The sequence below is a fragment of the Cavia porcellus genome, unplaced genomic scaffold, assembly GCF_034190915.1.
Source record: "Cavia porcellus strain 051 isolate PalLab524CR breed Dunkin Hartley unplaced genomic scaffold, mCavPor4.1 scaffold_17, whole genome shotgun sequence".
NCBI lineage: Eukaryota > Metazoa > Chordata > Mammalia > Rodentia > Caviidae > Cavia > Cavia porcellus.
In genome coordinates, this window is record NW_026947500.1 from 62,393,282 (window position 1) to 62,417,531 (window position 24,250).

The 24,250-nt window shown below is 34.7% G+C and overlaps 1 protein-coding gene across 1 annotated transcript in view; it reads left to right on the plus strand.

Moving 5' to 3' along the window:
* LOC100719407 (vomeronasal type-2 receptor 116-like) overlaps positions 1 to 24,250 on the plus strand; it is a gene marked incomplete at its 3' end in the record, with an annotated part of 50,656 nt that overhangs the window by 14,558 nt on the left and 11,848 nt on the right. The window contains exons 2-3 of the mRNA XM_063229114.1: positions 15,536 to 15,824; positions 16,212 to 17,018. Coding sequence (XP_063085184.1) covers positions 15,536 to 15,824; positions 16,212 to 17,018 — 1,096 coding nt within the window. The remainder of the gene's footprint in view (positions 1 to 15,535; positions 15,825 to 16,211; positions 17,019 to 24,250) is intronic.

Genomic DNA, 24,250 nt, shown 5'->3' on the forward strand with positions numbered 1-24,250 from the left:
ACAAATTGTGCTACTATAAACATAGGTGCACATAAATCACTGTGGTATGATGCTTTCAGTTCTTCTTGGAATATGCTTAGAAGTGGAATAGCTGTAATAAATGGGACTTCCAATCCCAGCTTTTTGAGAAATCTCCAGACTGACCTCCACAAAGGTTTTACCTGTCTACACTCCCACCAACAGTGTAGGAGAGTTCCTTTTTCCCCACAGCCTCTCCTGCATTTGTTGTTGTTTGTTTTCTTGATCCTGGGCATTCTTTCAGGAGTAAGATGTTATCTCAGTGTGGTTTTAATTTGCATTTCTCTAGTGACCAATGATGATGAACATTTTATCGTGTATTTATTTGCCATTTGTATTTCTTCATCTGAGAAGTGCTTATTCATCTCAGATGCATTTTTGGATTGGATCTTTGGATTTTGTGGGTCTGAGTTTTTTAAATTCGTTATATGTTTTAGACAAGAGTCCCTTGTCTGAGAGAGAGTTCACTGAAATCTTTTTCCAGTTTGTGGTTTTTTTCACTATGTTGGAGATTTCTTTTGACATGCAGAAACTTTTTAATAAGAAGTGGTCCCAGTTATTGATTCTGGGTAGTATTTCCCATGCAGTTTGAGTCCTGTTCATGAATTCTCTACCTACTCCTATGTCTTCAAGGTTTCCACCCAATTTGTCTTCCAATAGATTTAGTGTTTCTGTTTTAATATTCAGATCTTGACCCATTTAGAATTTAATTTAGTACAGCTTTATTTTTTGGCAAATGGAGAGCCAGTTTTTCCAGCACCATTAATTAAAGAGACTGTCGTTCTTCTAGTGAACCTGCTTGGCTCCTTTATCAAAGATAAGGTGGTTGAGTGTGTTTGTCGTTGTGGTTGCATGTTCTAGTCTATTCTATTGATCTTCAGCTCTGTTTTGATTCCAGTACCATGTTGATTTTACTACTGTTGCTTTGTAGTATAACTTCAAGTGAGGCATTGTGATGCCTCCTGCTTTTTCTTTGCTGCTTAGAATTGCCTTTGCTATTCTAAGTCTCTTCTGGTTCCAGATGAAATTTAGGAGTGATTTCCCTACAACTATAAGGTATGTTGACAGTATTTTTATTGGGATTGCATTGAATCTGTATAACAGTTTTGGGAGAATGGCCATTTTCACAACGCTTGTTCTTCCAATTCATGAGCAAGGGATGTGTTTCAATTTTCTGAGATCATCTTCAATTTCTTTTTTCAGTGTATTATAATTTTCACTGTATAAGTCTTTCACTTATTTCATAAGAGTAATTCATAAATATTTCAATTTGTTTGCTTGCCAATGTGAAGAGTGTGGTTTCCCTTATTTCCATTAGTGATTTTGTTGTTCATGTATAGGAATGCTATTGATTTCTGAGTATTGATTTTGTATCCAGCCACATTACTGAATTTATTTATTGTATCTAAGAGTCTTTCAATGGAGTTTAGGGGGTCTTCTATGTAGAGTATCATGTCATCTGCAAACAATGATAATTTAACTTTTTCTTTTTCCTATCTTTTCCCCTTTTATTTCTCTCTCTTGCCTAATTGCACTGGCTAGTACTTCCAGTACTATATTAAATAGGAGTGTTGATAAAGAACATCCTTGTCTTGTGCCTTATTTTAAAGTAAAGGCTTTCAATTTTTGGCCATTTAGTATGATGCTGGCTGTTGGTTTGTCACAAATGGCCTTTATTATATTGAGGTAAAGACCATCTCTTCCAATTTTCTGTAAAGTCCTTTTCATGAATAAATGTTAGACCTTATTGAAGGCTTTTTGTGCATCTATAGAAATAATCATGTGATTCTTATTTTTGGCTTTATTGATATGGTGGATTACATTTATTGATTTACGTATATTAAAACATCCTTGCATTCCTTTGATTAATCCCACTTGGGCATGGTGTATAATCTTCTTGATGATGTGCTGCATCCTATTTGCCAATATTTTATTGAGGATTTTTGCATCTGTGTTCATTAGTGAGATCGGTCTACAGTTCTCTTTTTTAGTTGGGTCTTTCTCAGGTTTTGGTACTAGAGTAATATTTGCTTCTAGGAATGACTTAGGAAGGTTTGCTTCCCTTTAAGTTTCATTGAATAGTTTGAGGAGTGTCAGCAATAGGTCTTTTTTGTATTTCTTGTAGAATTCTGCAGTGAATCCGTTTGGGCCTTGGCTCTTCTTTGTAGGTAAGGACTTAATGAAATTCTCAATTTCATTAACAGAGATTGGGTTATTCAAGAGTTTTACATCCTCTTGATCTAGCTTTGGTACTTCATATGTTTCTAAGAATCTGTCTGCTTTGTTTTGTTTTGTGTTTTTCTCTTTTTCCTCTTAAATAAAAAAAAAGAATCTGTCTATTTCTTCTGTGTTATCAAACTTTGAGAGTAGAGGTTTTCGAAATAGGTGTTGATGATCTTCTGTATTTCTATTGGGTCTGTGGTGATTTCACCTTTTTCATTTCTTATTGCATGAATTTGAGCTTTTTCTTCCCTATTTTCAATAAGGTTGGCTAGGGGCTTATCGATTTTATTTATTCTTTTAAAGAACCAACTCTTTGATTCATTGATTCTTTGGGTTGTATTATTAGTCTCTATTGCATTGATTACTGCTCTGATTTTTATAATTTCCTCTCTTCTTTTGGCTTTGGGCTTGACTTGCTCTTCTTTTTCCAGCTGTTTGAGGTGTAGCATCAAGTTATTCATTTGTATTCGTTCTCATTTCCTGATGTGGGAACTCAGTGCAATAAATTTTCTTCTGAGGACGGCTTTCATTGAATCCCACGAATTCTGGTATGTTATGTCTGCATTTTCATTTTCTTTTAGGTATTGTTTAAATTCTTCTGTGACCCACTGATTACTCAAGAGTGTGTTATTCAGTTTCCATGTGTTTGAGGGATTTTTGCAGTATCTTTTATCAATAATTTCTAATATCAGAACGATATGATCCGGTAACATGCAAGGGATGATTTCAACTCTTTTGCATTTGTTTAAATATGTTCAGTGAGCTAATATATGGTCTATTTTAGAGAATGATCCATGTACTGCTGAGAAGAATGTGGATTCTGATGTTGTTGGGTGGAACATTGTGTATATGTCTATCAAATCCATTTGTCCGCAGGTGTGATTCAGTTCTGTTATTTCTTTGCTGATTTTCTGTCTGGTTGATCTGTCCCTTGGTGTCAATGGCCTATTAAGGTCTCCTGTTACAACTGTTTTACTGATAGTTTGAGTTTTCATTTCTCTTAATAGTTGTTTTATATAACTGGGTGCTTTGGAGTTTGGTGCACATATATTTAAGATAGTTATCTCTTCCTCTAGGAGTTTTCACCTTATGAGTATGTAGTGACCTTGTTTGTCCTTTATGGTCATTGTTGGTTTAAAGTTCATGTTGTCTGCAAACAGAATGGCTACTCCTACCTTTTTTTGGATTCCTGCTGCATGAAGTATTATTTTCCATCCTTTGACTTTCAGTCTGTGAGTATCCTTCTGGGTTAGATGGGTTTCCTCTAAACAGCATATGGTTGGATTATGTTTCTTGATCCATTCTGCTAGTCTGTTTCTTTTGATTGGTGGATTGAGACCATTTACATTAATGGTTATTACTGTTAAATGCTGGTTTATTGTTGACACGTTATCTCTCTGCTGTTGCATCTTTATCTTTCTGTTCTGTTTAATTATCTGCTTTGCTTAGTGGTTTTTTTCTTTGTGTATCTAAACTGTCTTTCAATATTTTTTGCAGGGTTGGTTTGGCGTTCATGAAGTTCTTCAGCTGTTCTTTGTCATGGAAGTATCGTATTTCACCATCAATTTTGAATGGTAGTTTTGCACGGTACATCACTCTGGTTTGGAAATCATTTTGCTTTAGGATCTGGAATACTTCACTCCATGCTATTCTTGACTTTATTGTTTGTGCTGAGAACTCTACTGTGATTCTGATAGGTTTTTCTTTATAAATGATCTGTCTTTTCTCTCTGACAGTTTTAATAATCTATTCTTGTGATGGATTTCTGGCATGGTGATTATTATATGTCTGGGTGTAGTTTTATTTTGGTTATGACTATTTGGAGTTCTATATGATTCACTGATCCTCATGTCAGTTTCTGATCTCATGCGTGGGAAATTTACTTAGAGAAGCTACTACTTCTCTAAGTATTCTCTTGACATCCTTTATGTTGTCTCCTTCCTTTTCATTAATCCCTATCATTTTATGTTATTTTTCTTTACATCATCTTGCAGCTGTTGAATTGTTGTTTCCTGATTCCTTGTTATTTTTAAAAGATCTTTCCTTTCCTGTTCACTAGCTGCAATCCTGTCTTCAAGGTCTGAAATTCTATCTTCACTTTCATTAAGGCAGTTTTTACAACTTTCAGTGGAGTTTTTTATTTCCTATATATCTCTGTGCATCTGCATTATGTATTCTGTTTGTTTCATTTATTGCTCGTCTAGGGATTCTATCTTTTTGTTTAGTTCCTCCAATTTTTTAACTGTGCTTTCTTTAGATATATTTAGAATCTCTTTCATTTCTTTTATCATTTCTTCTTTTACCTGGGAGATAATTTCAAGTTTGAATTTCTTTAAAGTTCCTGGAGTTGCTTGTTAATTTCAGTAGCTATTGTGTCCAATACTTGAGGTGAATGGCATATATTTTCTTCTATATACATTGCTCCTAGGGTTTCTTGAGATGGGCTTGAAGTTTGAGGTTGTAACTTGGTCTTTCGTTTTGTCATTTTCCTATATTTCTGTGTTTCAAGTGTTAGTTGAAAGCTTCCTCAGGATATGTTGGAAATCCCCTTCTGTGTTTGCAGCTACTGAGACTCTGGCACCACATTACCCCAAGCCACTGGGCCTGCAAAAACAATGGCTCTCCTCTGCCTGTTCAAAACTCTGCAGTTCCAGATAAGCTGGGCCTCAGGGACACTGTGCGCCCACCTACCCGTTGAAAGCTCCACAGCTCTCCAATCGCAGCCGGGATGTGGAGGCAGATGTAGACGCCTCAAACCCACCTTCCCACTTCACTGCACCCAGAAGCCTGGAGGGACCCGAACAGTCTGGGCTTTGGGCAGAGTGCTCTGAGCACTCACCACAGGCTGTGGTGCATCTGGAACCTGCGATCCTCTCCTGCTTGCTGAAATATCCACAGTCCTCCAGACACACGGGGAGGCTGATGCAGCTCCCCAGATCCGCCCAGCCCCTCCTCTGCACACCGATGGCTAGGTTTGGGACAGAAAAAGCTTTTGATAAGGTCCAACATTCATTTATGATAAGAACCATGCAGAATACTGGAATAGATCGTCTTACCACAATATAATAAAGGCTGTCAATGACAAAACAACAGGCTGTATCATACTGAATGCCCAATAATTGAAGACCGCTACTTTAAAATCAGGCACAAGACAAGGATGTCCCTTATTACTGCTCCTATTTAACATAGTACTGGAAAAACTAGCCAGAGCAATTATACAAGAGAGAAACAAAAGGGGTAAAGGTAGGAAAACAAGAAGTTAAATTATCATTATTTGCAAATGACATAATACTTTATAGAGAGGACCTCCAAAACTCCATTAAAATACTCTTATATATGATAAATAAATTCAGATTTATAGCTGAATATAAAATCAATACTTAAAAATCATTAGCTTTCCTATACACAAACAACAAAATCACTGACAGAGAAATAAGAGAAGCCACACCCTGCACACTACCAACCAAAAAAATGAAATATTTAGGAAATACTCTCATGAAAAAAGTGAAAGACCTATACAGGAAAAATTATAATACACTGAAAAATGAAATCAAAGATGATCTCAGAAAATGGAAAGACATCCATTGCTCATGGATAGGAAGAATAAATATTGTGAAAATGGCCATTCTCCCAAAACTGTTATACAGATTCAATGCAATCCCGATTTAAAAAATACCATCAACATACCCCATAGACCTCGGGAAATCACTCCTAAAATTCATCTGGAGTGAGAAGAGACCTAGAATAGCAAGGACAGTTCTAAGCAGCAAAGGCAAGGCAGGAAGTATCACAATCTCTGACTTGACATTATACTACAAGGCAACTGCAGTAAAATCAACATGGTACTGGGACCAAAAAAGAGCCAAAGATCAGGGGGATAGACCAGAAGATACAACTACAACTACAAACACACTCAACCACCTCATCTTTGATAAAGGGACCAAACATCTTCACTGGAAGAATGACAGTCTTCAATAAATGCTGTTGGAAAAACGGGCCCTCCATATGCCAAAAACTAAAACTAGACCCATGCTTATCAACATGTATTAAAACAAAATTTAAATGGATCAAATATATAAATATTAAAACAGAAACACTAAATCTATTGGAGGACAAATTGGGTAAAAACCTTGAAGAAATAAAAAAGGTAGAGAATTCATGAACAGGACTCAAACCCATGGGAAATACTTCCCAGAGTCAATAATTGGTATCACCTCTTATTACAAAGATTCTGCACATCAAAAGAAATCTCCAGCATAGTGAAAACAAAACCCACAAAGTGGGAAAAAAATGTTAATGAACTGCCCCTCAGACAAAGGACTTCTGTCTAAAACATATAAAGAATTAAAAAAATAAGACCCCCAATATTCAAAGACCCAATCCAAAAATGGGCATCTGAGATGAATAAACAATTTACAGATGAAGAAATACAAACGGCAAATAAATACATGAAAAAATGTTCACCATCACTGGTCATTAGAGAAATGCAAATTAAAACCACACTGAGATTTCATCTCACTCCTCAAAGAATGGCCAAGATCAAGAAAACCAACAACAACAAATGCTGGAGAGGCTGTTGGGGAAAAGGAACTCTCCTACACTGTTGGTGGGAGTGCAGACTAGTGCAATTATTGTGGAGGTCAGTCTGGAGATTTTTCAGAAATCTAGGACTGGAAGCCCCATATGACCCAGCTATACTACTTCTAGGCATATTCCCAGAACTGAAGGCATCATACCACAGTGATATATGGGCACCCATGTTCATAGCAGCATAATTTATAATAGCCAGATCTTGGAAACAACCTAATGTCCATCAACTGAGGAATGGATAAAAAAAAGTTGTGGTATTTTTATAAAATGCAGTACCAACTCAGCTGTAAAGAATGATCACATTGAGATATTTATAAATCAATGGATGCAGCTTGAGACCATACTCATAAGTGAAATAAATCAAACTCACATGTATGAATACTGAATATTTTCCCTAGTGTAAGGAATGATAAGAATACATAAAAGTATGTGGTAATCATGATTCCCAACCATGTAGGTTTGAAGCCAAATGATGTTTTCACTCATTAATTGCAATGGTTTTAACCTGGATTGTTCATAAAAGCTAGTGCTGATTTAATAACATCTTGTTTTGAAGTCCCATCAAGCTGTTGTACATCTGTTTCCACTGGTTTTAATGTGTTGTATCTTACTATACTTTACTATATGCGATAGTATAAACAAAATTTTAATAGGCAAAGAGATCATAAAGCATTGTTCATTTTCTTTTAACGGGTTCTAATACCCTGTATGTAATTCTTTCATTCTCTTGAATGATTTCACACTGTCTTGATATGCTTGATGCTATATTATACAAAGTTATGCTCAAATAATTCAAGGAAAGATGTAATATGGTGACTACTATTATGTTAGATTATCTGGGGTGTAACGCAATGATGCTTAAATTGTTCAGTTCTGACCTGTGTTGTTCTGTTACAATGTCCACTTTTATCTCAATCTCCACCCTTTTTTAAATTAATCTATATTTTCTTTTTTTTTCAGTTAGAGGAAAACTAAATGCAAAATAGTGAGATATATTATAGTAACTTTCGGTTTAACTATTAACATGATTTTAACCCCAGTATGGCTCCCCCCATCTTGTTATGTGTGTTTTTACTATATTCCATCTTGTTTGATAGTATCAAGTTGGAGGGTACAGGCATCCACTTTGAAGGTAATAAGATTTACTCTGATACCCATTATGGTTTCAGCATTATCTTCTTTGGAAGTCCTGTAAGGTCTCCAGTGTAGGTTTTATTGGTCTTGTTCTGTACTGTTTTGATCAATTCTATTATACCTGATGATATAGGCAACTCTTTTTAAAATAGCAAGAGGCACTATGGTACCAATTTTTGATCACCTGATATTCTATTTATGCATCATGTTCTATGCCCATCCTTCTGTTCTAAAGGACTCTGTTTTGTTTGTTCACATAAGGTTTTATTCTCTTCAAAAAAAAGTAATAAGAACTGTGGGAGTAAAAAAAAAACAAAAACTGTAATTATTATTGTAAAAAAAAGAGGAAAGGAACGTGGTCTAAGGGATGTAAATGCATGTATGTTTGAGTGTGTAGGATGGAAAACCATATTACTGAGCTTTTGTTGGGCCATTGAACAGAACTGTCTGAAATCTCACTGTATGAATGTATACTTTATATGCTTTAATTTTGTAATTTGGACAACTGTTTCTAAGATGTCAATATGTAAACTATTAACTAGTGACTTCTTAATATATTTTGTTCTTGAAACTCTGTATTATTTGTACCCTTTTACTGCTTTGTTTTTATATTTCCTTTCTTTTTTTCTCTTTAAATAAATAAAAAAAGAAAAATATCCAACACTCAAAGTTAAAGCAAGAAAGATTTATTTATCTCACAGTTTGTCAAGGTTTCAGTCCACAATCAGCTAACTCCAAGGCAGAATGTCACATTGCAAATGGGCAACATTTTAGGGCAGTGGAAAACAGCAAAGCCAGCAAGAACCTCTACATCCAGAAACCACAACTGTTGAGTAACTTAGTCAACTTCTAAATTTCTCAAATGTATCAACTGTTGCAGTTATTATATACTCATTAATTTTAATTGTGTCTTAAAAGTTTTTGAAATTCTGATGATTTTGCTCTTAGAACCTAATTATATTTTTAAATAGCTACTTTTCAAAGCTAATAAGAACATGAGATCAACATTTGGCAAATTGGAAACTATTCTCTCAAAATTTATACACTTTAAATTTTTAACTTTATTTTTTGAAAAATCAATAACTCCTTGCATGTTTAACAGATTGTCTGATTGGGTTTACAAGTGTACAATACAATACCGATAAATGTACAATAGCTGAAGCTTAAGTTTACACTGAGGCTCATTCCATGCACTGGTTATTTAAATTTTGACAAATACAAAATGGATTGGACAAATACACTATTACTCATAGTAATCTACTTGTTCTGAAAGTTCCACTGAGTGTCATGGCTATAAATGCTCTCTATACTTCCTTACTCCTCAAAAATTTGACTAATGGTAAATACAGAAGTCATTTTCAGTATTGCTCCACTGCTTGAAGTTGAGGGAAAAAGAAATTTAAAACATGGACGCATGTTCTCATAAAAGTCTAAATACTGGTGGAAGCCAAGTTTGTAAGACTACATTTGGAACACCACAATATACTGAATCATAGAAAGAAGATACTTGAAAAAATTAAGCAGTAAGGAAGTATGAGAAATTACACAATTCAAAAATGTATTATACTTTCTTCAGTGGTCTCCAGTAACTAACTTGGATTTTGACTGTAGTACAATTATTTGTACCACAAGCAGTGAAGAGCGGGTGTGGATGTCAGTTACAGTGTGTAGCTGGTACACAGATGACACAGTTCTGCAGAGAAAGTTCTGTGGCTGAAAATCTTAATCATGGGCCTGTCGTATGATACTCGTTAATCTTCCACTTTGTAAAGTACAATACCAGAACAGTAACATTAAATATTCTAATGCAAACAAATAGCAAATCTCTAATGGTACCTGCCTGACTGACTTAATGACTAAGACTTAGGAAAAAACCTGCCCAGGAGGAGATGGTCCCAGGGGTGTTGCTATCACTGGAACTGAATTACATCAGGTGGCTCCAGGTGAAAAAAGTGACACTCAAGGATTCTCTCTGGCTGGTATTTTTCTCTAGGACACCACCCTCAGGTGTGGAGCCCAAGGGACAATGGTGGCACACTTCTCCAGGGACATGGAGCAGTCACTGGTGACAGGAATTGGGGCATCAGAGTGTCAACCTGAGTCAGACACAATGTCATGCTGAAGTACAGACACATAATATACTTACATACCTGCCCTTCATTGAATGTTTCCTCTTAACTCAGTCTAAACATTGCACATATGTGTAAGATGTTGCCTTCGATGATTTTCTTCCTTGCCCTGCAGCTTCCTATCTTAGTGTGTTTTTTTGACAATGAAGCCTGCCTTCTACGAAGGAGCACCAGTGTGCACAAGGATGGAGATGTGGTGATTGGATGTTTTTTGTCTCTCTATTTCTATGTTTACTATACTGGTATCTTTCATATAAAGCCAACTCGAGAATTCTATTTCATCCAGTAAGCATCTCTGTTTATTTGTTTTCTTCCGGACACTAGAATAGATAATATGTAAGGATCTTCACATTGATGCATCAATATCCTCTATGGTGTTATCCTGTTCTGCTATGCACATGTGTCCAACAGGCCTGACTATTTATTTTTCTTGTTCATTTTAAACATGTTTTGGAATGAGGAAGAAAATGTTCTTTTTGTTTCTTGTGTTCATAGCAAATTGTTCTGACTCTTGGATCCTGAAAGGGACCCCACTCTCCACCATATTCTATGGTCCATGTCCTTCCTCCTACATAGATGGTACTGCATGACATTAGGTGATGTTATTCATCACAGCTGAAATCCTTGGATTGAACTGAATGCTAAGTGGCTATTGCCAAACATTCCCTAATACAATGAAGGGTTTGCGGATATTTATCTAACCATGCAAAAAATCCTTTACACTTTCACAAATTGTCTTCTCATATGTTTCCCCCTTCTGCTTGGAGAAACTATTTCTTCTGAATATTCAGTAATTATTTAAAATACACTTTACGGGGTGGGCATGTAGCTCTGTGGCATAAGTGCCTGCCTGGAAAGTGTGAGGTCATGAGTTTGAACCTTGGTAACAATAACAACAAAAAAAAAACCACTTTAGGGATCCACAGCTTTCCTAAGTCCAGAACAAGGCATAAATCATCTGTGATACTTTTCTCTGCCAATGTGATTTTTCCTCAGTTGGATGCATGTATCTGTGCACTATTCAGGTCTCATGCCAAGCATATAATTACATGACAGCTTTTACAAGGATCAGAAAATTCTAGCAAATGACTTGTGCTTTTGTGAGAAAAAAAAAAGTGATGCCATTGGCACAGTAATACATTGAGTCTTATAGAAGATTTTTATTGAATAGTGTTCCTCTGGCAGCTGTCCTCATGAAGGATTAAAATTAAATACAGAAAGATCATCCCTGGAGTGTCAAAACCATGTTATAAAAGCTAAACATTAGGATATTTGCTGCACAACCTGATATGCACAGAAACTCACTGTTAACCTGGTTAGCTCCCAAGAAATTTCTTTCTTACTGTCCAGAAGATACAGATGTTTGTTCCACCAGTTGCGTGAGCAGGCCTTGGAGGCTACAGACTCTGTTTCTGGTCATGAAAGTTAAGCTACTGCCACTTTTGTCTCAACTGGATTTTAATGGCCTTCACTGGTAGGAGGATTTTAGGATCTCATCTGTAGAGAGGACACTCTGCCCTGACCTTCCCAATTAGAACCCTGAAGACCAGATGAAGAGACTACTCAGTACTGGAATTGGAATTTCAGGGCTGGAAGTTTCTACAACCTGGTGATGTAACTTTTTCTGTGCTTTCTCTTCTGTGTAACCATTTTATTGATCTTTGATTTATTGTTTTTTCTTGGTGATAGAGGCATTTGATAGCTGTGACTTCAGGTCCCTATATTAGCCAGCTGTGACTGTAGTCTTTTAAGGCAACAACCTGAGCAGAGACAGTAGAATAAGGGAAGTGGGCCTTTTCCCTTTGCAAATAGAATCTCTACCTATTTCATACTGCTTATAACATCAAGAGGTTTGCTTACATTTTTATTCCTAGACACTTTCCAAATGTTTACAAAGTTTTCAAGACAGGGACTTACTGTGCAGACTATGCTACCAGTAAACTCCTGGGCTCAAAGATTTCCTCTGCTGAAGTTTCTCAATCAGCTTGATTTTATGAATTTCATTACACCTTGAAAGTGTGTTTTTCTTCCATCTTTTTCTAAAATGTGTGTTATTACTGATATGCTTAATATAGAAGGCTTGATTTTGGTTCTTGCTACTGAATGTTTCTTGTTATAAACAGATCAGAATATTTGGATGTTTTTACTCAGAGAACTCTGCTAAAAATCAACTAAACCCTATGAAAGGATTACTTACTCATGCCACTTACTGAAAAGATTAAAAAGGTTTTATTTGATCAAGACATAACCTTCAGTAGAGAATCCAATGAAATGTGGTTCATTTAGGAAAGTGGATTCTGAAAGGTGGATGGGCTAATGTGTGTCTAGTGCTAACCGGGAGGATGCAGGCAGGAAATCAGGGAGTGTAGCTAAAGCTGCCTGAGGATTTGAACTATAAAAATCCCAGTAGGATCAGACATCATCTGAGGACAGTGAGGAACTGATGAAATAGCAAGCATTGTCAGATTTCAAGAGTAGTTCAAGCATCTAGGTTCTGTTTCTATTCCTGGGAGGAGACGAAAATGTCCCCACTCATATATTGTTTTTTACAATCACCTCATACGTTCAGATAATCAGTCAGCTTTTAAGTTGTACCCATATGCTGTAATCTCTGTCTGTGGTGAAAAAGAACACATGTGAAATTCTGAGTTATTATGTTCAGGCTGATTTATCTACCAGGAATGAGAGTTTAGGGACTTAAAAGATTATTTTGATTCTTGATAAAATCAAAAAGAAAAGAAGTTTTGTAAAAATAAAAATGCTCATATTTAATCAAGTTACATATTTTATACCAACCATTTACTTAAGAATCTAATTTTAATATTTTGCAGGATCATATTGCAAATGCAGTAGTCACAATATTTAATATTCTATTCTTGGCTTTTCTGCACATAAATATATTCAAGGTAGCATCATTTTATCTCTGTTGATATTTGCATCAACTTTTTGGCCTATATAGCATAATATTATATAAATTCCCGCTAATTCTTATACATGCAAAATTTATATACTTTCAACCTACCATGTCAATTCTCACACTTTTTTGAATATTCCAAATTTTCCAATTAGTTCCTCTTTTCATTTAAGGAAGATAATAGAAATATGATGTGTAGAGGAATCCTCCCTGATTAAATCTAGAGAATGTTCAAGAGTAAAATGGCTGTATTCCAAATTATCTATTTTATGTTGTTGTACACATGTTATCAAACCACATCCTACAATAACATAATAAGCACTTTAACACAGCCACTCAAGGAAGCAATATTTCCATAACCTTTACACTGGACACTTGTCCTAAGTTGAGGTAAAAGAAATGGCAGCATTTTTATACACAGGCTTATTTTTAATTAACATCTGGATTGATTATATTGTATGCATTGTCTTAAGTATTTTATTTTATGACTTACCCTTCATCAATTTTTTGTGTTAGGATAAGTCTTCTAATTTATAGAATCATTTTTACATATTAAGGAAAAGAAAATACTCTTGATTAGGTATTTTTAAAATTATTTACTAGGCTTTTGTTGCTGTAAATGGTTTTACATAAATCATGCTTAAACAGAAATTGATATGACTTTGTAGGCTAGGAAAAAAAACCTCCCAGTTTTCTTTTTCCTATTTGCAATGCATCTCAATTATAATTTTGAAAGTACATTTGTGTTGAGATTATTACTTCTACATTTTAATTACTTAGTACTTAAAATTTATTTAACAGGGCATGAGGATTTAGCTCAGCGGCATAAGCGCCTGCCTTGCAAGCAGGCAGTCATGAGTTCGATCCCTGGTATCCATAAAAACGAAAAAGTCCAAAAAAATTTATTTAACAATAAATGTTTGTATTCACTTAAATTGTTTCCACATTAGTTTATTTTTGCTATCAATACCATAATTTAATAGAGAAATTATAAACCATTCTTGTGCTTAAAAATGATAGATGATAATGAGATACAGAGCAAGTTACATAAACAGATTATTTTTATGATCTGTTCCATTGATGCAGCTCTATCTTGACTTGCTTTTTCTCTAAATACCATGCTCCTTTTGTGTTCTGAAAGTTTCACTACTTTTCAGATTTTGAATATTTTATAATAGTTGTGTGATATGTGCCATTCATATAAGATATCACATCTTTAAATATTTATTAATGACAACATTGATAGAAATTTTTAATATTAAAATTTGTGAAGTATTATTTTTAGTGCTCTTATGTCTTTACCATAACTTTAGGGCTTTTAAAGAAGTCTCACTGTAAGTTTTGTTGAAGCTTTTGCTACACTATGTATCTTTATCACATAGGAGTTTCACTTACCAGTTTTATATTGCAATTCTTTTTCATTCTCATTTACTTAGATATAGTTGGAGGATGTACTCCAATATTGTTCTATTTTTTACATGAATAATCATTTCCATAAAAATGTTGGCTTTTCTCTTCAGTTCTTTTTTTCTCTACTAACTTGCTGAATATAAATTCTGTGACTTAGAAATTCCAGAGTAATAATAAGAAATTATGATGCTAACAAATAAATTCTGTTTTGGAAACTTTTCAATGAAAACACTTTTGATATACTGCTTTTTAGAAGATTTATTCCACAACAATGAAAGGAGATTGCACTGTGTCAGTAGCAATTTTACAGCCGTATTAACAGAAATCTCTCAGCAGGAGAAGGGTGGATGATTGTGTGGTGAACTCTTGAAAGAGTATGAATTTCTATGCCAATGCTGACTCACTTTTGTTCTTTAAGCAAATCTAAGAATTGACTTAAAAGAATTTGAGTTTTATCTTTAATTTTATCTTTAGTTATCACATTCAATTCTCTATATTGATAGGTGCAGTGTAAAATGCCTCTACATATTATGTTACCCAAACATTAAATCAAGCAGATTAATATATCATCAGAATAGTATTTCTTCACATGCATAAGACTGAATAGCAATTTTGTTTTGGATACACTTAAATAATAATATTAAGGAAATATTTTTACCTAAAATGAAGCTTTAAGCAGAAATGGATGCTTGTTAGTCCTGGACACCATATGTTACTCATAAATATATTATTTTTCTCCTTGGAAACTATAAGGTTATTTTAAAAATATAGCATTTTCAAAAGACCTGCATAGTTCAAATATACAAATTTTATTCTGAATTTATGTATCATGATAATGTTAACTATATAGCAAATATAACATTAATGAAGCAACTCTTCTGGAAATTTTGTAAGGCTACTAAGCCCCTTTATGAGAAATTCACCCCCATGATTCATTTAATAACAACTGCCTTCCAAAAGGTCAATCTACTAATATCACCATGTTCACACTTAGGTTATAAATATATGAATGTGTGGTTAGAACACAAGCATTTGGATCAGAAATCATACTGTACTGAATTGGAAGACAATCATGGATGGAAACTTTTCTCTAAGGACCTATGTGTTCTCCTTGCAGGCTTACACCTAGCAACTACCAGAACTACCTGGCTTTCACTTTTGCTGTAGAAGAGATCAACAGGAATCCTCATATTTTACCTAATGTTTCTCTGGGCTATGAATTCCACAATTTCATTTACAGTCATTGGAGGATACTAGAGAATTCCTTCCTGTTGGTCACAGGACAGCATGAGATACCTAATTACACATATAAGAAAGAAAATAAATGTGCAGCAGTATTGACAGAAAATCCATGGGATACATCATCTCAGATAGGACCACTACTGAAACTCTACAAATTTCCCCAGGTGAGGATTGCTGGGACAGGAAATCATGGAAACATATACAGGGAATTTCAGCTACCAGGAGCATAAAGGTTTAAAAATGACTGCATGTAGTGTCTTTCAAAAGGTACAATGCACCAGAGTTTATAAATAGAGATTTCCTCGGTTATACACAACTTCTTTTCCTTATCATTTTTTGGATTAAACATGCAAAAAAGAAGGAAAAGTATGTTTCTTGGATATCTGAATGATTTACTCATTTTTTAAAAAAAATCTGTTCTGGTAAATATTTAGAAAAAAGGGAGGAGCAGGTTTTTCTCCTAAAACTAGTGCAGCATACTCAATACCCTTTAGAAATACTGTTGCTTTACATCAACACCAGTGTATTACCCAACTTTATCTTTCCTTTAGGTTTACTATGGTTTGTTTGATCCTACACTGTCTGAGAGTGGCCAGTATCCTTCGCTCCATCAGGTCGCTCTAAAGGACACATTTTTGGCCTTTGCCATGGTGTCCTTGATGCTTCATTTCCACTGGACCTGGGTGGGCCTGCTCATCACAGAAGGCCATAAGGGTCTTCAGTTTCTCTCAGATGTGAGAACTGAGATGGACAGGAACAGAATCTGTGTAGCCTTTGTGAAAATTGTGGCAAGTTCCACTGTGTCATATTTCTCAGCCATGCAGAAACATGATATCCTGACTGCAGATACATCATCAGTGAATGTGGTGGTTATTTACTATGACACTGATAGTCTAAATGATGTGAGCTACAACATAGTGCAAAACTTAATGACATGGAAAATCTGGGTGACAAACTCACAATGGCAAGCAGACCTGGATGGAAGAAATTTCATACTTGACTCTTTCCATGGGGTTCTTGTTTTTTCACACCACTATCAAGAGATTTCAGGTTTCAAAAATCATGTCCAGGAAGCCACTCCTTTCAAGTACCCAGAAGACACTTATCTCTTTATGTACTGGTACAACAATTTCCACTGCTCCTTCTCTGAGTCTGACTGTGCTTTGGAGAACTGTATACCTAATGCCTCTCTAGCTTGGTTGCCTTCAAATCGTTTTGACACAACCATGAGTGACAGGAGCTACAATATATACAATGGTGTGTATGCGGTTGCCCATGCCCTCCATGCAATGCTTTTTGCAGAAGAACAAGGGCCATCAATGAGGAATAGACAAATGAAGATGTTTTCCCCATGGCAGGTAATGTGTCTTCTCTGAATGGCATACAGTGTCATCAAGGTGCTTCTCTCCACTTATTCCATGTGCTTCATCAAACAATCTTAGTACAATTTCTAGAAAATACAAGGCATTGTGTATCACACTTATTGCTAAGGTAGTATTTTTCAGTTGACTTGAAATGACTCTCCATCAAGAACCACTGTCAAGGAGGACAAACAAAAAGCAATCTAATTGGCTTGATCTAAAAGATGTCAATGCCACATTCATGTAAAAATGTTCTTTGATTTTCTTAAGGACACCTGGGAAACTTGTAGATACTTACAAACCTAAATTGGGTTGGTGTGAGGGATTCACCTTAGGATCATAAGCAACTGTCTAGCAAGTACATGGTCTTGAATACCTTGTAAGAAAACAAAAAATCTTGCCAAAACTATTCTGGGTTAAACTTGACAATGCATGTAATTAAATTTTATTGAATTCTGCCAATTCTTCAGCTATTGATGAACTCATTTTGTAGGTATACTCCATGGGTCAGACACTGTATAGTCAGATAGAAAATGGAAGTTGTGAGAAATTTTACTTTAAAGAGGGTAAAACTAAACATAACAAAACAGAACCAAGAGTATCAGAAGAAAACAATGGAAGTGACACAGATTTCAAAGCAAGACAACAGTAGATCTACAGTGGCTACCAAAATGTCACTTGTTTTCTTCTAAGTAGTTGTCTGTATCTTCAAACACAATGAATTCATACAAAACAAAATGGTATAAAACTGATCATAACAAAGTGATGAAGGCATACAGGCTTTCAAAACCAGACAATAGGAAAAGCAACAATGGCTGACATAATGTCTCTTGTTCATTTCACAATAGCTATCCATACCTTCATGTATGTTTAAATTAAACAACACAAAATAGACTAATGCAACTCTGAACAAAGAATAAATGCATTACTCAATTTCACAGCATGATGATACGGAATCAGCATTTGACACCATGATGTTTCTTTCTTCAAAAGAGCTGCTCATTTCATCATGCATAATATAATCCATTTGTGAAAACTATTTAGGAGAAGTTCTAGGCATATATAACACTATACATGTATACCTATCCTTTTTCTATTAGAGAGAAAAACAAAATAAAGCAGATTACTAGAAAAACAAGAAACAAAACAAATAAATAATACAAAAGAGTCCAAAACAATGACAACATAAGCCTTCAAACAAGGTGGTAGGAACAAAAAATAGGTGGCTGTTTTACCTAGTGATCCTCAAGATTTCCTCAGATCACCAGACACAAACATGCAAAATTATTCGTCTTATGAATATTAACTGTTTTCCCCCTCGTACTTACAGATTTTATAGCACAATCACCCTAGTTATCCTTTGTATTCATACAAATTTAGATATTTTTACTTTTCCTCATTTTTCTTTTTCCTCCTTTTTCCTGAGGTATTATTTCCCCTTTGAGCACATTCTTATCCTTTCACTGTATTTATAGGACATTTTTTATCTTAGGTACTCTTACATTTCTTACACTAGGGTGAAAATACAGTATTTTCACATGTGAGTTTGATTTATTTCACTTCTGGATATGGTCTCAAGTTGCATAGATTTACCTATAATTATCTCAATGTGGTAATTCCTTATATCCGAGTAGAACTACATTTTACAAAAACATTACATCTTTTTTTTTATTTACAAGTGAAAAAAAACAAAACATTATGAGGTTACCGGTAATACACATTTACCAAATAAAATGGTAAGAAATCACTAGCTAATAGATTTCATCTTAGAAATAGTTGTTTACATTACAGGATTAAAGCATACAAAGTGGACATTCAAACACTGAGACTGCAAACAGTTGTGTTCAATGATCCAACAAAAACTCAGTAATATGATCATCTATCTTAACACACCTAAACACACTTGCAGTTGTATCATTTGGAACCCTTTATTTTCCTCTGTTTTCTACAACAAAACTTGCACAGTTTGGGTTTCATTACTCCCATCATTCTTATTATTTTTTGTACGAGAATAAAACCAAATATGACAAAACAAAGCAGTCAGTCAAAACAAAGGATAGACATAGCACATGATGTAAAAGCAGAACACAAGGTTATCAACAATGGTTACCATAATGCCTCTTGCTTCCTTAAAAAGAATTGCCTATATCATTAGGTAAGATAAAATTGAACAAAACAGTACAGAACAACACCAATAAAACCTGAACATTGAAAACATTACAAGAATTCAAAAGAATATAATAGTCAAACCAGAATGGGCAACATAGTGAATCTTAGTGCCTTCAAACTAGTTGGCTATAACCTCAAAATTGATACTATCAAACAGAACGGAACAGAGTCTGATCAGGCAAAACCAAATAGTGGAAGTAATACAGGGCTTCAAATAAAGTTAATAGGAAATCAAAAAGTTAGTATAATATATCCTGCTAATTTTTTTTGATTTTATTCCCTTAACTAAAAAAAATAAAAAATAAATTTTTTTTATGAATAAGGGGAAGATTGACATAAAAGAGAACATAACAACATAACAATGCAGGTCAAAGCATGACAATTTCAGCAACCTAGTGCTTCACCACAAGATAACCCGACTTAATAGTAGTTAATCTGGTGTCTCTTTCCTTGAAATTAAATATAACTTCATATACTATAGCATCAAACATATCAAGACAGTGTGAAACCATTCAAATGGATGAAAGTAGTACAGGGTTATTAGAACCAGCTAACGGAAAAAGAACAATGATTTCTATATTATCTCTTTGTCTATAACAATGTTTCTTTATACTATCTCATATAATAAAATCCAGTAAGATACAACATGATAAAACTGAGACAGAAGAGCACCAATTCGATGGGACTTCAAAACAAGATGATATTAAATCAGCACTAGCTATTATCATGTCTTGTTTTCTTCAAAATACCTCTTAATTTCATTACAGGAAATAATATCAAATAGCCCAGAATAAAGCCATTCACATTAATGAGTGAAAACTATATAAGTCTTCAAAGCCACATAATGGGGATCATGATTACTACATATTTTATATATTTGAATCATTTCTTATAATAGGGAAACTATTCTGTATTCATACATGTGAGTTTGATTTATTTCACTTATAAGTATGGTCTCAAGGTGTGTCCATTTATTTATAAATATCTCAGTGTGATCCTTCTTTACACCTGAGTACTACACTATTATATAAAAATATCACAACTTTTTTATCCATTCCTCCGTTGATGGATACTTGGGTTCCTACCAAGATCTGGCAATTACAAATTGTGCTGCTATAAACACAGGTGTACATATATCACTGTGGTATGATGCTTTCAGTACTTCTGGGAATATGCCTAGAAGTGGAATAGCTGGAAAGATGGAACTTCCAATCCCAGCATTTGAGAAATCTTCAGACTGACCTCCACAATGGTTGCAACAGTCTACAATCCCACCAAAAGTGCAAGAGACTTCCTTTCTCCTCACAGCTTCAGCAGCATATGTTGTTGGCAGTTTCCTTGATGCTGGTCATTCTTTCAGGAGTGAGATGGAATATCGGTGCAGTTCTAATTTGCATTTCTCTAATGACAAATGATGACGAACTTTTTGTCATGTATTTATTTGCCATTTGTATTTCTTCATCTGAGAAGTGTGTATTCATCTCACATGCCCATTTTTGGATTGGATCTTTGAATTTTGGGAGTCTAATATTTTTAAAATCTTTATATGTTTTAGAAGTCCTCTTTCTGAGGGAGAGATTTCTAAAATTGTTTCCCATTTTGTGGGTTTTCTTTTCACTATGCTGGAGATTTCTTTTGACATGCAGAAACTTTTTAATAGGAGGTGGTCCCAATTTGATTCTGGGAAGCATTTCCCATGCGGTTTGAGTCTTGTTCATGAATTCTCTATCTACCACTATGACTTCAAGGTTTCTGCCCAATTTGTTTTCCAATAGATTTAGTGTTTCTGTTTTAATATTCAGATCTTTGATCCATTTAGATTTTACTTTACTACATGATGATAGGCATGGGTCTAGTTCTTGTTTTTGGCTTATGGAAAGCCACTATTTCTAGCAACATTTATTGAAGAGACTGTCATTTTTACACGGATCCTGTTTGGCCCCTTTATCAAAGATAAGGTGGTTGAGTGTGTTTGTAGTTGTGGTTGTATCGTCTAATCTGTTTAATTGATCTTCAGCTCTGTTTTGATTCCAGTACTGTGTTGACTTTACTACAGTTGCTTTGTAGTATAAATTCAAGTCAGGGATTGTGATGTATCCTGCCTTGCCTTTGTTACTTAGAAATGTCTTTGCTATTTTAGGTCTCTTCTCACTCCAGATGAATTTTAGGAGTGATTTCTCTAGATCTATGAGGTATGTTGCTGGTATATTTATTGGTATTGCATTGAATCTGTGTAAGAGTTTTGGGAGAATGGCCATTTTCACATTATTTATTCTGCCTATCCATGAGAAAGGAATGTCTTTCCATTTTCTGAGATCATCTTCAATTTCTTTTTTCTGTGTATTATAATTTTCCTTGCATAGGTCTTTCACTGGTTTTGTAAGACTTATTCCTAAATATTTGGTTTTTTTGTTTGCTAGTGTGATGGGTGTGGCTTCACTCATTTCTCTCTCTGCGATTTTCTTGTTAGTGTATAGGAATGCTATTGATTTTGAGTATTGAATTTGTATTCAGCTACATTAATAAATTCATTTGTTGTATCAAAGAGTCTTTCAATGGAGTTTAGGGGGTCATCTATGTAGGGTGTCACTTCATCTGCAAAAAAGGATAATTTAACTTCTTCTTTTCCTAACTTTACTCCTTTTATTTCTCTCTCTTGTCTAATTAATCTGGCTAGTATTTCCAGTATTACATTAAATTGGAGCGGTGATAAAGGAAATCCTTGGCTTGTGCCTGGTTTTAAAGAAAAGACCTTCAATTTTTTGGCCATTTAGTATGATACTGGCTGTTGGTTTGTCATAATTACCTTTATTATACTGAGGTAAAGACCATCTGTTCCAATTTTCTGTAAAGTTCTTATCATGAATGAATGTTGGACCTTATCAAAAGCTTTTTGTGCATCTATAGAAATGATCATGTGATTCTTACTTTTGGCTTTATTGATATGGTGGGTTACATTCATTGATTTACGTATGTTGAACCATCCCGGCATGCCTGGGATGAATCCCACTTGTTCATGGTGTATAATCTTGATGATTTGATGCCACCTATTTACCAAAACTTGTTGAGGAATTTTGCATCTGTGTTTATTTGGAGATTGATATATAGATCTCTTTTTTAGTTGGGTCTTTCTTAGGTTTTTGTACTACAGTAATATTTGCTTCCAGGAATGATTTAGAAACGATTGCTTCACTTGCAATTTCACTGAAGAGTTTGAAGAGTGTTGTCATTAGGTATTCTTTGTATTTCTTGAAGAATTCTGCAGCGAATTCATCTGGGACTGGGCTCTCCTTTGTAGGTAAGGACTTAAATACATTATCAATTTCATTAATAGAAATTGGGTTATTCAGTAGATTTATATCATCTTGACCTAGCTTCAATACTTCATATGTTTCTATGAATCTGTCTACTTCTGTGTTATCAAACCTTCGAGAGTACAGGTTTTCAAAATAGTTGTTGATGATCTTCTGTATTTCTATAAAGTCTGTAGCGCTTACACCTTTTTCTTTTCTTATTGCATGTATTGAGCTTTTCTTGCCCTTTTTAAAATAAGATTGGCTAGGGGCTTATAAATTTTATTTATTCTTTCAAAGAACCAACTCTTTGATTCATTGATTCTTTTGATTCTTTTCTTAGTCTCTATTGCATTGATTTGTGCTCTGATTTTAATAATTTCCTCTCTTCTTTTGGCTTTGTGCATGACCTGCACTTCTTTTTCTAGCTGCTTGAGGTGTAGCATCAGATTACTTATTTATACTTGTTTTGTTTTTCTGGTGTGGGTAGTCAGTACGATAAAGATTGCTCTGAGGACGGCTTTCATTGATTCCCACAGATTCTGGTAAGTTGTATCACTATTTTCATTTTCTAGTAGGAATTGTTTAATTTCTTCTATAGTTTCCCCTGTGATCCATCGGTTATTCATGAGTGTGTTATTCGGTTTCCCTGTGTTTCTGGGATTTTTGCAGTATCTTTTATCGTTAATTTCTAACTTCATAGAGCTATGGTCCAAAAACATGCAAGGCTTAATTTCAACTATTTTGCATTTATTTAAATATGTTCTGTGAGCTAACATATAATCTATTTTAGAGAATGACCCATGTACTGCTGAGAAGAATGTGTATTCTGATGTTGTTGGATGGAAAATTCTGTATATCTCTGTTAAGTCCACTTGTTCACATGTGTGATTCAGTCCTTTTATTTCTTTGCTGTCTTTCTGTCTGGTTGATCTGTCCTTTGGTGTCAACGGTGTGTTCAGTTCTCCTCTTACAATTTCATTACTGATAATTTGATTTTTCATTTCTGTTAATACTTGTTTTATATAACAGGATTCTCTGGAACTTGGTGCATACATATTTCAGAGAGTTATCCCTTCCTGTTGAAGTTTTCACCTAATGAGTATGTAGTGACCTTCTTTGTCTCCCCTGATAATTATTGGTTTAAAGTTCACATTGTCTGAAAACAGAATGGCTACTGATGCTTTTTGGGGGGATTCCTGTTGCATGAAGTATTGTTTTCAATCCTTTAATTTTCAGTGTGTGAGTATCCTGGGTTAGATGGATTTCTTGTAGACAGCATATGGTTGGATTTTGTTTCTTGATCCATTCTGCCAGTCTTTTTCCTTTAATTGGTGCATTGAGACCATTTACATTAATGGTTATAACTGTTATGTGCTGGTTTATTGTTGGCATGTTATCTTTCTGCTGTTGCATCTTTATCTTTCTGTTCTGTTTAATTATCTGCTTTCCTAAATGTATCTAAATTGCCTTTCTATATTTTTTGCAGGGTTGACTTGGTGATCATCAAGTTGTTCAGCTGTTCTTTGTCATGGAAGTATCTTATGTCTCCATCAATTTTGAAAGATAGTTTTTCAGGGTACATCATTCTAGGTTGGAAATCATTTTCCTTTAGGATCTGGAATACTTCACTCCATATTCTTCTCGACTTTATTGTTTGTGCTGAGAAGTCTGCAGTGATTCTGATAGGTTTTCCTTTATAAGTGATCTGTCTTTACTCACTGACAGCTTTTAATAATCTGTTCTTGTGTTGAATTTCTGGGATGG